Source organism: Anomalospiza imberbis, chromosome 1, assembly GCF_031753505.1.
Source record: "Anomalospiza imberbis isolate Cuckoo-Finch-1a 21T00152 chromosome 1, ASM3175350v1, whole genome shotgun sequence".
In the NCBI taxonomy this organism is placed as follows: Eukaryota; Metazoa; Chordata; class Aves; order Passeriformes; family Viduidae; genus Anomalospiza; species Anomalospiza imberbis.
In genome coordinates this window covers 72,527,787-72,540,352 of record NC_089681.1, presented here as the reverse complement: position 1 = coordinate 72,540,352, position 12,566 = coordinate 72,527,787, and the positions used below count along the sequence as shown (strand labels likewise).

Sequence of the window (12,566 nt, the reverse complement as noted above, 5' to 3'; positions counted from 1 at the left end):
GATAAGTATTGTAAATGCACTGAGACATCTGACTTCAATAAACACACTATTTTATTCAAGTAAGGAACTAAAAAGATTAGCATGTATCAAGTACTCAGTTCGAGTTCCTATTCCACAGACAGTTCTGCTCATGGGTATCTTCACACTTGGAGTATCCTTGTTGCAGCCTCACAAGAGGAAGAATTTTCTGGACTGTAAAATTCCTGCAGACCACACAGCATCAGCGCAGTAAAACAAAAGAAAGCACAGCCACAAATAGGTGGCAAGGAAGGTTCAGTCCCACCCCACATAAATGACAGCAGGACTCAGCACAGCTTGGACTCTGTCCCATTGACTGGTGATGGCAGGAGCCATCCCAGAGCCACCTGAGCCCTGTCACACAGCCACTGCTTGCAGGCTGTGGGACAGGCTCTGCCTGGGAGGTTGCACCTGTCCCTGGGGTACAAGAAAGAGGCTTTCACCCCATTCCCAGAGACCTTGAAATTAAGTCTTTTTCTTCCCTGTCAGCCATGAATGGTTTCACTCCCCCCTCAAACCACTGGTCAGGCTGTTCCTCCAGGAATCCTGTGTGCTTTATTCCAGGCTGACAGCTCTGCATGGAGAGCTCTGCTGAAGCAGTGTGGCAGAGCAGTGTCTCTGATACGGTCGTGCTGCCCAGTTTTCCCTGCAGAGAGGACTCACCTAACACAGTGGTGAGCCTGCAAAGTGCCTGCAGGACAGCAGGGAAAACAACCTTTTTCTTCCCAGACACAGGTTTCCTCTGGCTGGCATTGTTCCATGCTGCCAGGCATTTACTTTGTAGTACAGCTCATCTCAATGTAATCAGAAAAGTCCTTTAATATGTTTATATTTTTTACTAGCTCAGAAAGGCTCTGTAAGTCTAAACACTTAGTGGTATTTCACTAATACTTGTGGCATTTTATTTTGCAGAACTGGCCAATACGCGTTGTCCTACGTTCTTTGTCTAACAAGTTATTGCTACTTCATTCTTTCTATAGAAAATCTGTAGAAAACTCTGTAGACAGAAAGGTATTTTAAATTTACTCCTTTGTGGAGCTGAGCTTTGACTTTGCCTTCTCTTGGATCCTTTATCAAACGTATATGATACTTGCAGATACACAGAAGTACCACACCACCTTTCAAAGAAAGTCTTCCTTTTCCTTTCATCCACACTTAAAGACACTTTTATGAATACATAGATACCATTCCTGTGTTTCTCAATCAAATGCTAAACAGCTGAGCTGAGCCTTCTTACTATTAGCTCCAAATAGCAAGATATCTAGGTTTTGTAAAGAAAACAAAGAGAAAAAAAAAAAAAAAGAAGCCAGATACTGCCTGAAAGGCTCCTTTTATGAACAGTTCGAATATGTCCCATTATCTGCTACTTTTGAACTTCAGACAACTAATAACAATGGATTCTGCATAAGCCTCCCCCGCTATAGTAACAGAAACAAAACTTCAAAACTCCTCTACGAGCCCAGTTCTGAGCTCTGGTGGCTGCTGGCAGCATCTCTTGTCGCCAGCAGTTGGTCTGTCCACACACAAGCCGTCCCAAAGACGAGGCCTCATGTACTGAGAGGCAAAAGACAAAAAAAAAAAAAATCCCCAACCCTCACATGTGAGAGGATATTACAGGATCAGACTCAGACCATTATACATCCGAAACGTGTGAACCAACAAAGCCCAACCGTGAGTCATCCCCATTTTACATCATCTTGCTTTCAAATTGCTCCCCATGGAATTCAACAGACATGATAGGAAATAATATAATTGAAAAATGGGAACTATTTCCACATAGTGGGTTTTTCCCACAGTGGATACAATTTGAATTGCTTATTCACTGCCAGATGTGCAACCACAGACTCTGCGACAACAATCCTCTTCCTACAGTACTTGATCATTTCTTATTGTGACTCACTGAGTATGTTACAGGATTATATCTAGCCCAGGTTGGAGGCTTTCCATTTTTGTATTTAATTAAAGAACAGTCAGAAACAGGTAAATTCAAACCTATGTGGCATAATATTTTAAATAATTTAGAAGGGAAACCTTCTGAGAGAAACTTTATTAATGAATACATTAAAGGTGAGCTCCTGTCTCAAATAAGGCCTGTGGGAATTCTTCATTGCTTTCACATTATCCAGAGATTTTCTTTTCTATTTAAAAATATACTGGCAGTTTTTAGCAACTCTACCATTAGTTTTTAGTGCAATTCTACCTTAGTCCCAAAAGATAAACCTAATTCCACAGTGTATTGACAGATGTAACAGAAAGAACACAGAGGAAAATTCTTAACAGGCAATATAGCACTTAAATAATTGCTAACCCCTTCCCCCCAGCTTCAGCCAAAACAGAATAACTTGTCAAAAAAAAGTACAAGCACTGGAAAAGGTATGGAAATTAATGACCAAAATTCCAATTTGGGAAGAACTGCAGCATCTTATGACCTATGTTATTCTATTTGAAAGCTATCTTACCATATCTGAAATAATCATAAAGCATGTGCAAATAGATATTTTTACCAATTTTAGTACCAGCATAGTTAATTATTTCCAAAACCATAACACAACAAATGATACTAGTTTGGGTGTTTGAACTCAAAAACCTTAAAAGCCAATAATGAATTAGGAGAACAGACTGGGATTCAGGGAAAATGCAGGCCAGGCACTGGCTGTGTCCACACCAGAGATGCTAACCCTGCACAGGGTAGATGTGAGCTGGGCTGCGCATGTGCTCTCGTGCTAGAGATGGCAACACACACACACACACACACACCCCATGCTCATCTAGCAGTATTTTCTATAAGTAAAAGGCTGCTTACACCTTTCAAGTCTACCTTATTTCAAAATTAACAGTGAATTTTAGTTGGTGACCGTGTATGGCTTCTCTTTAGGGGAAGAAAAATGTGTTTTAATGAAATGTAATTTTACATAAATTTGATGTACATTTGGCTCCTCTGGTGGGAAGCAACCAACTCCTGTAAAATCATACAAGAGTTACTAGTCATTCTCCTCTGTGAAGTTGAAGTACTACCAACATTTAGAAGTATTACAGTGAAATACCTGATTTTTGTTGGTCTCTGTCACACAGTGACATTTTCCAAAATGTATAATGGAGCTTTGGGGTTTTTATCTTTCTGTCTATTTCTTCTTAAGTAGTAGATCCAATTAGATGTTTTGATTGCTTGTACTCCTTGTTCAATTTTTTTTTTTTATTTTTAACTTATTGTCACAGTTTTTATTCCCAAGCATAAACACAAGACTGTGTGACTAAAATTAAGATGATGGCAAGAGGTTTCCGTGCCACAAACAAAAGCAAACATTAATGCCTCTTTCAAAACCCTTTTTGAAATGTCCCCTGAAACCCAGCAATAAGTCAGTGTCCCAGATTGTGAGGCAAGATGTATTCCATTTGCCATCTGTTAAGTGGGCAGTTTTCCTTATCTCTTCCACAATCAATTCTCCCTCCAGGGAGACATCTGCTGATAATGGGCTATTGAATGACATTGAGTTACTGATAAGAATTATAACATCCCATTGTGAGATGCTCCACCCAGAGGGAGAAGCCAAGCATTCCTAACTGGATATAATCTGGGTATGGGGGACACCAGACTCAGGCTTTCCCTCTGGATTTCCAGGAGGACTATAGCCATTCCAATTTGGACTACTACCAACACCCTGACCAAAAGGGTGTCAGGTTGTATTCTGACTCTGTCAGTGGTTTTTCTTTTGTATTATTGCATGTATTTTGTTTTCTTTTTCCCTTTTCCTAATAAATTGTATTTCTGACTTGGAGTCTATCACTGGTTTTGCTTTCAAACCAGAACAGTCAGTCTGAGTGAAAGACGACCAAGTCTCATACCTCTGAAAAGGAAACTGATGAGGGGCTGACATCCCCGTCCCTGCCTTTCCATCTGTCGACACTGACTCGGGAGCCTCCAAGAGCCACAGCCCAGATCACCTCTTCCAGCACCAGCAGGGCCAAAGGACATGAGATTTAAGCCCTTGATGACCCTGAAAGATGTGGCACTGGAGACCTGCTGTCCACCACAGCTGGCACCTGAACTCACTGCTCCTGTGGTATTTCTCAGCACGCAGCTTTGAACCTGCTGCCTGAGATAGGAACATTTTTTATTTCTTCCTCAGAGCCCTTGCCTTGAGACCTAAAGCCTTGATAAAACAAGGTACCACTGTTGCCTTACTGGCACTTAGCTTGGAACTGTAGAATTTGGTGATATTAGGGCTTTTGGACCACTTCCTTTCCTAGCAGACTTGAATTCCAGTACATCCTATAAGCTACTGAAACTCAACAGGAACCCATTTTTTCAGAGCAAATAGATGTTTTGTAACAGCACTCTCTGCTTCAACTTCCTACGATTCCTCGAAAAATTTTCCCTGAGGAATCTTTGGAAGCTTTACAAAAGGAAATTAGTGCCAATATTCCTTCTTGAGCAATTCCTCCATGAGAACAAATTTGAATTTCCTAATGGGTTGAAGGCATTAGCAGTGTCACTTTATGGACTGTGAAATAAAGCTCTAGTATTCTCATAGGAAAGGCAGTAAGGCACCCCAAAGTCCCATGTGTTATGGACCTATTATGTTAAAAACACGTTATATGTCTGTCATAATTACTGATGAAAGCTGTCCAGGACAACCAGTCTTGTTAGGCTACCATGGGATTTGAAATGCAGCTATATTTTTAAATATCTGCAGTCAACTTGTCCTCAGATGGGGAACCAGGATCACCCCTGCATCTCTGAGTAGCCCTGCAAGCCACACACTTGATTTAAGACACTAACATGAAACATTGCTTAAAGCAGAACAGAAGACTGATGTGACCTTTACTGCTGTACTACTGTCAGACCAAAACCATCCCTCCCGTTCCATACCATTCACATTAAGCAATTTGTCAAAATTCTTCAAGGAAGTTACTCTTCATCTGGTTTCTCTAGAAGTTGAAACTATCACTTGAAACTAAATTAAACTTGTACAACTTTCCCATCTGGTCTTCAAATCTGTATTTGTCCATTCCAGTAGGACCTACATCTGCTAGCTAATGCTGCTTTTGACACTAAGTACAAACTATGTCATACTACCTATCAACTCCATGGAGGACACAGTCTGCTCTGGCTGTGCATTTCCAGCAGTGTGCTAAAGACCTGCATTGCCATTCTTTATGTCTACACACCCTCATGGTCTTTATTAATTATTCTCTTTAATCTACAGAAATTATGATCTGTGCACATACCTTTTCTCCAGTAAAGTTATTTTAAAGGATATATTTTTGTGCCAGGTTTACATAGGCATTAGTCACCTAACACTGCAGATGAGTACATACAAGAGCAGGCAGAGAGCTAACCTGCCCACGTTCTTCTGATAATGCCTCTGAGTGCCTACCTGTATTAGTCTGGTTCATGCTCTGGTTAGCTCACCAAATTCCCTCCTCCTCCTAGCCAGCTCACTTCATATTTTCCATGCTTTATCTATTCCTTTCTAATGGCGACCCTTGAGCTGTAATTACTGTATTTGAAGAATTCCCCCTTTTTTTGACGTCTATAATTCTTTACCTTACTCACTTCCTTTTTAAGCACAAACATGTATTTCCAGGGACATTTTTTACTGCATTTGAGGATCTCTGTACTTTTTTAAGGATTTAAATTATATTACTTTTGTTGTCTTTTTAAAAGTACTTTCATCCCAAAAAATTCTCTTTCATGATTTAGTGTCATGATGTTAAGTTTCAATACAATTGTTCCCATGAGAATGCTTTGTATAAGATAATATGAAGGAACTGAAGCTGTCTATGAAAATAATAATGAAAAAATTTGAGCACTGTAGCAGATGATATTCTTAAAATCCTTTTTCTGATATGGATTAACTTAAGCTATGTGCCATGAAAACTGAAAAGCAATATGTGACAGGGAGAAATTCATCACTTACCAGAAAATGTTGGACTGCTGATTTTTTTATTTTTACAAGTTAACATTTTGAAGATTAAAAAATAAAAAAAAAAAAGACAAAACAAGTAAATGGAGTATTACACAAGCTCTGGCACTTTTTGTGACACATGACTTTTTAGAAAAGCATCATCCACCACAAAGTTCTCTCACTCAGAAAGTGGGAATTGAACCACTGGCTCCCTGTCCTTCACAATAAATTGCAATTTCAGAAGCCCAGCCCTTTGGCAAAGACAAATTCAGGTGTCAGCTCCATGGAGGATTCACTGTGCATTGCTCTGTGAAAAATTCTGAAGGGTAGTGCTCCCTAAACTGGGTAGGTTTCCTGAAGCAGTTTCACTGTGGCAGTACAGAGCCTGAGGAGCAGCCTGCAGCACTGGGGAAGGAGAACAGCACAACAGGTCCGATGCCTTAGATACCGTCATGGACCCAGTGAGGAAACCAGGTGAGTGATGCCATTCCAAAACATCCACTCAGGGTGTGCAGCACACAGACAAGCCTAGGCTGCATCCAGAGAAACATTCCCACAGTTACGTCCATAGCTGTCTATGGAACTGGACAAAAGACTCATTGAGCAATGACAAAAATAAAAGAATAACTGAAAAAGACTACAACAGAGTATTCTTGCTAATATGTGCTATACCACATGTAAGATAAGCACAAAACCTTTCTGTGGATCAACTGCAGTGATTATTTTCAATTTGGCAAAGGAACACTCTTTGCCGTCTTTTCTCTCTCCCCCATCTCTTAATGTTTTCTCTATTGTCATGGCAAATTTCTAAATTTGCCTTGCATTCTGCAGTTAGGTAACATCAGATTTTGAAATTCTGTCTTTCTAAGTATATATATATATATATATATATATATATATATAAAATCCTGGTCACCAGTCAAAATTGGATATTAAGTGATGTTAAAATGATGAGATAAAAATAACTGAAATTCTAGAAATTTGGCTAGTGAGGAAGGAGAACCAGTCCCCATGCTACAAGGTGAAAAGTAGTACTATTAGCTAGGTGATACTAAGGTCTCAGTCAGGTCAGGAAATTTCACCAGAGCCATGATGCCATCTTCCCTTGTCTATTTTCAAATCCCTCTTTACTTTTAGGATAAATAAAGAAACACTGAAGAATGAGATGTCACCCTGTGCAATATACAAATAGTATATTATAGGCTGTCATAGTTATTTTCCACATATTTCAGTATTAGTTTGGGCGAGGAGAGGAAATGAACAGTACCAATCCAGTCTTTCAGAATTCCATGGACAGACAGCAGTGCAAGAGAAGGTGAGGGGATCAGCCATTTGGGGATCCTTTGCAGTCAATGATATATAAACTGCTGTTGTCTTGACAGTAATAAAAACAAGACAGGGAAGGTACAGATCTTCAGGCTACATGTGGTGACTAATAAATCAGATGTTGTGGAGTCTGCTTTACTGCAGGAAGGTGGATTTAATGAAAACTTGTGCCTGGCAGGAGATTCTGCAGCTCATGAACAGACTATGGGGAAAATACGCTTCTGGAGAAATAACACAAAAAGGCACTATCCAAGCTTGGCAAATTGACTCCAAAGAGACAAGTGATGTATTTTGGCACAAAGGATGGAGGAAAATAAATAAAGGTACCTCTGGATCCTAGCATTTCCCAGAGAAATGCTTCTACATCTTAAATTTATATATTTGCACTTTAGGGATAAGATAAAACTAATTAAAAACATAGCAGGCTCATTGTGCCCAGTTTAGGGCATTTGGAAGTTTTTTCATGTTACATTTTGTGAGCTGATTATATTTACTTTCAGAATCAAAATATAGTGTTGTCTTACTACAATATCTTGTTACTTGTTTTGTCTGTTTTGAAGAAAACTTGATTTTGAAATTGTGAAAATGAAACTGTATTGTACCTACATACCAGAGGTTATCAGATCAGGATGGTGCAAGTAGTTAATATCTTTGCATGGACAGCCCTCCCCTTCACCACCCCACTTCTCAAAAAGCAATATATTCTTCATTCTCTGCCCTGTCTCATGGAAAAGAAATTAAAACTTAGAAGAAACAAAAGTGTAGTTTGTTTGTTCACAGTGTGGGGAAAAAAAAAAGAAAAGAAAAATATTTTAAAAAAGGAAGGTAAAAAAAATTTAAAATAAGAAAAAAATAGAGCTTTCCAACAAATGCATAACGATAACATTGTAGACAAACAGTATCCTGACAAAAGAAGATGCTGAAAGCCAACTGTAGTTTTAGTTTCAGCAACTAAAATTCTTCATGAGAACAAGAGGTATGTGTAACTTGTTCTTTTACTTTGTGGCTTGTTCATGGATAAAGTCTAATGATTTTATAATGAAATTCAAGAGAAAAAAAAATCCACAGAAAGGGCGATAAAAGGCCTGAGTGAAACTTCAATTTTATTAGGTAAAGTTCTCTATAAAAGGTGGCTTTCCACTGCAAAATAATGAGAATTTGCCTGAGCAGGAGTCACACCTGAAGCTTCCACTTTCTAGTCAAAAGATTTCACCCACCCCATTTACATCTCTCTGGGAAAGACCAACTGTCCTGCTCTGTACTGCTGTGACTGGGGCACTTCTGTGAGGGAGGCAGAGAGAAAGTGAACTCGTGTCTACCACATTGTTCCCGTAGCTTCACAAGTTGCTGAATTCCAGAACTTTTTTACTTTGTATTCATAAAAAAAAAAAAAAAAAAAGAAGGAAACAGAATTTTATGCCAATTTTTAATTTCAGGTCAAATTGAATATTTGCCTAAGTAGATATTAATTTTGTTTTGTTGGGTTTTAGGTTTTTACAGTACGAACAAAGAGAATAAACTTTCAGATTCAAATTACAATTTTGTCTCTTTTCTCTGAAGCTGAAGAGATAAAGAACAACTTGCTTTTTGGGAAGGAGGATGGTGAAGGGAAGGCTGTCCACTCAGGTGAATTCACTGCTTTCACAACCCTGATCACCTTTGCCAGAAGAGCAGCTGCAGGATGAGGGCTGATGCTTGTGCTGAACTTTGTCATTCCTGTTGACTGAGGTCTGCAGGACCCCAGCCCTGAGAGGGAGGGTTCCTGCAGCTTCTTGCCCTCTGTTGGGCAGGAAGGCCACCTTTTCAGAAGGGACAGCTCTGGGCCACTTGGCCCTTAATGCCACATGTATGGGGGGGGCAAACCTCCCACATCATCACACACTTGAGACACACTGAATCAATGGATTCAGCAGAGGCTGGAGCCCAAACCCCACACAGTGTCAGGGCTGGGGTTGGGCTCCAGCCCAGGCACAGCACTAATATAAGGGATAGGTGTATCTGCAGGATATTCAAAATATCCTGTAATGATAATAATAATAATAATAATAATAATAATAATAATAATAATAGTAATTCTGTGCAACTGGATCTCACATGTTACCAGAAAGTACAACCACGCCATATCCTGGCCCGGGCAGAAGAGTTGATGTAAATTATTTCTGTCCTGTGTTTCTCATTCCCAACCTCACACCATAGGTTGCTTCTCCCTCAGATATGTTAATATGATCTTTTATCTTTTTAAGAAATTTACAATAAGTCATATCACTAAAAATATGTATTAAAATCAATCATTTGGAGAAGAAGTAAAGGTATTTTTAGGAAAAATCCTAGAAGTACATATATCTAAGCCACAAGAAAAGCCCCTCTCCAGACAGAACCAAGCACAAATTACGGCATTCTTTTCAATGTAAAGACCACTTACATTGCCAGAATGTGCAAGTTACTTGCCGAATTAAAATAATACAGGTTTCCTTTGAAAACACTGCTGTCACAGATTAGTCACAGAGTTGTTTTACAAGATTGTTTATGCAAAATAACTTCTTAGGTTTAAAAAAAAACTGTAGTAATATTGGTAATCTTCAATACTGCTGTTCAAATGTCCCAGCAACTCATTAACCAAAAAATCTTTCCCAAGTTTTCACCTTCTGATTTAGAGAAGTACACTTCTGTTCCTGCAATTAACTGAGTAACAGGAAAAAACAGAAACACAAAACTTGTACTGACACAAACCCCAAAAACAGATTTTCAGCAACAAAATAAATACAAGAACTCTGAAAAATGCTGATTTTAGCACAGTAATATTCTGAACCTCGCTTGGCAGTCTAGGAACCAGGAACAAGATTACGTTTTTGGGGGAGCCAGAGGAGAAAAAAAAAAAAATCCACCAAAAAAAAAAAAAAAAAAAAAAAAAAAAAAAAAAAAAAAACCACAAAACAAAAAAAAACTTTTACCAGCAGTTCAAAATTTCAAGATGAATATCATAAAGTACTGCAGGGGATGAACAGCCCAGAACAGAGGAAGGTTTTTTGATGCTGAACACAACAATTACCAGCGATGCCCCTCTCAGTCCCCAATAAACAGAGGGAAAACAAGACCCAGTTCAAAACTGATGGCGGGAAAACCGGAATCTCGACCTCTCTCTCATCCCATAAACCTTCCCTTAGCCAAAGGTGGAAAGGCGTAGCGTCACGCCCTTCTCTGCTCCTCGCTGCCTGGGGTCCCGTCCCCCGCGGGGCTGCAGAGCAGCATCCCAGGAAACGGGAGGGGTGTCCCTCAGCCCCCGCACGGCTGCTGCCCCGGCTCCGCTCCGCTCCGCGCCGGGGCGGAGGCGGCGGGGGCCGAGCCGCTCTGCCCCGGGCGGGATGCCCGGGCTGCCGGGGGCGCGGCGCGGGATGCTCACCCTGCGGTTGCGGTCGGCCTCCTGCACCTCCTCTTCCTGGGGGCCTTGGCGGATGAGCGCCTTCAGCACGATGCTGTTGTTGGTGCAGCAGGCTCGGAAGAGGCTGAGCGCCTCGGGGCTGTCGCGCTCGTTCCCCTCCAGGGACCAGAGGTCCTCGTCGTCGTCGTCCAGCCCCGCGGGAGGGTAGAAGGAGTCGTCTGAGGCGATGCTGCAGGTGTCGGGCAGCTCGGAAAAGTCCTCGTACTCCTCGCAATCCTCCTCCTCCTCCACCTCCTTCTCCTCTTCCTCCTCTTCCTCCGGCTCCTGGGGGGCAGCCTCCGCCGCCCCCTGCTCGGGGCTGCTCTCCGCCTCGGAGCCGGGCATCTCCTTAGCGGCGGCGGGCGCGGGGCAGACCCGCTCCCCGGCCAGCTGCTCGCCGTGCCCGGACAGCAGCACCATGCCGGCCGCGGGGCCGGGGCGCGGGGGCTGCGCCGGGCCCCGCGGGGCGCTCAGGGCGCCCGGCAGCCGCCGCCCGCCGAGCGCTGCCCCGCCGGCAGCCGCGGCTCTGCCTCGCCGGGCTCGGGTGCCGCTGCCCCCTCACGCAAGTGTCAGCCCCCTCCCGCGGGTCGCCCCGCGGCAGCCCGGCCGCCCCTCGGGCCGGGGCATGCCGCCGCCTGCGGGGGAGGGTCCGCGGGGGCCGGTCACCGCCGCCGGCCCGGCCCGGGGGAGCTGCCGCCGCCGCGAGGAGCGGGGAGAGGCTGCGGGCGGGCAGGGCGGCTCTGGGGAGCGCAGGCAGTTGTCGAAGTCCCGGCCCGTAATCCGCTCAGCATCTCTGTGAGGAGATTGGGGCTGGGGTTTAGCGGCGGGGCGCGGTGCCGGGGCGGTGTGCGGGGGGAGCGGGCGGCTGCCGCGGCTGCTCCCTGCGGGCACCGAGCTGCAGGTGCGGGACCGCAGCGCCCTGAGCGCCCCCGGGCTCCTCCGCCCCGCTGCTGGGCGCGGGCAGCGCTCCTGGGCTCGGAGGGGCCCGCGGCGAGCCCGCCCGCGGGGGCAGAGGCGGGAGCGGCCCCGGCTGCCACTGGTCCTTCAGCACTAACTGCGTGGTCCCGAGAGCCGCGACTGCAGCGATGTACGCAAAACTTTTCAGGAGTACAACCAGCCTGTGCGGAATTTGTCTTCTGAAATAAATACTGAAACCAAGGGGAATGACTGCACAGAATTTCCGTGCTTCGAAACAGAGCTTTAAAAGCAAGTAATCCATTTAATCATCCCTCTCGCTTTACCAGCTGTCGAGATATCAGGCACACACTTTTTATGGAAGGCATTTGGAGATTAGGTTGAGAGGAATAACGCATGTATAAATTGAGTTCCTCCTTTGTCACAGTTCCTCTAAAATCTCTTTTCCCTTTCAAATGCCATGGATTAGCACTGTTCTCTGGCAAGGAAACAGTGGGGAGAAGCCCTTTGGCCAACAAAGTAGGATATTTGCTTTCTTCAACAGCTTTTTGAAGTGAATCTCGTACATTTGACATCCTTACAAGAATGTCCCTGTTTGTCTGCTGGGAGAGAGAGGAGGTGGTATTTCTGCAGGAGGTGAGGCAGAGTATGAGCCACATTTTTACACTAAAAGAACATAGGAAGGAAAAGTAAAATGTAACTGTGAGTAAAGGGCCCCAAATAGTAGGTGTTTACAGTCTTACAAGAAATCATTGTGTAAACCAGAGATGATGGGTGATACAAAGTCCATCAGCTTCTTGCTGAATCCTAACTGGCGGGGTTACCCCAGTGCCCAGCAGGAGGATATCTGTAAGCAGAATTAGTATTAAATAGTTCCCTGATTGGCTGCTTCTGCAGAGGAGCTAAACTTGGAAAGGAGGAGATTAAACTACCCCCTCACCTCCAGACACCTCTGAGATCATAGCTGGTGTAGATTACCA

General features: G+C 43.3%; 1 protein-coding gene across 1 annotated transcript in view; it reads right to left on the bottom strand.

The window, feature by feature from the left end:
- The window catches only part of ANKRD33B (ankyrin repeat domain 33B), a 45,953-nt gene extending 34,795 nt beyond the window's left edge, over nt 1-11,158 (bottom strand). The window contains exon 1 of the mRNA XM_068196736.1: nt 10,654-11,158. Within this exon, the coding sequence (XP_068052837.1) occupies nt 10,654-11,091 (438 nt within the window). The 5' untranslated portion in view covers nt 11,092-11,158. The remainder of the gene's footprint in view (nt 1-10,653) is intronic.
- Nucleotides 11,159-12,566: the final 1,408 nt, after the last annotated feature.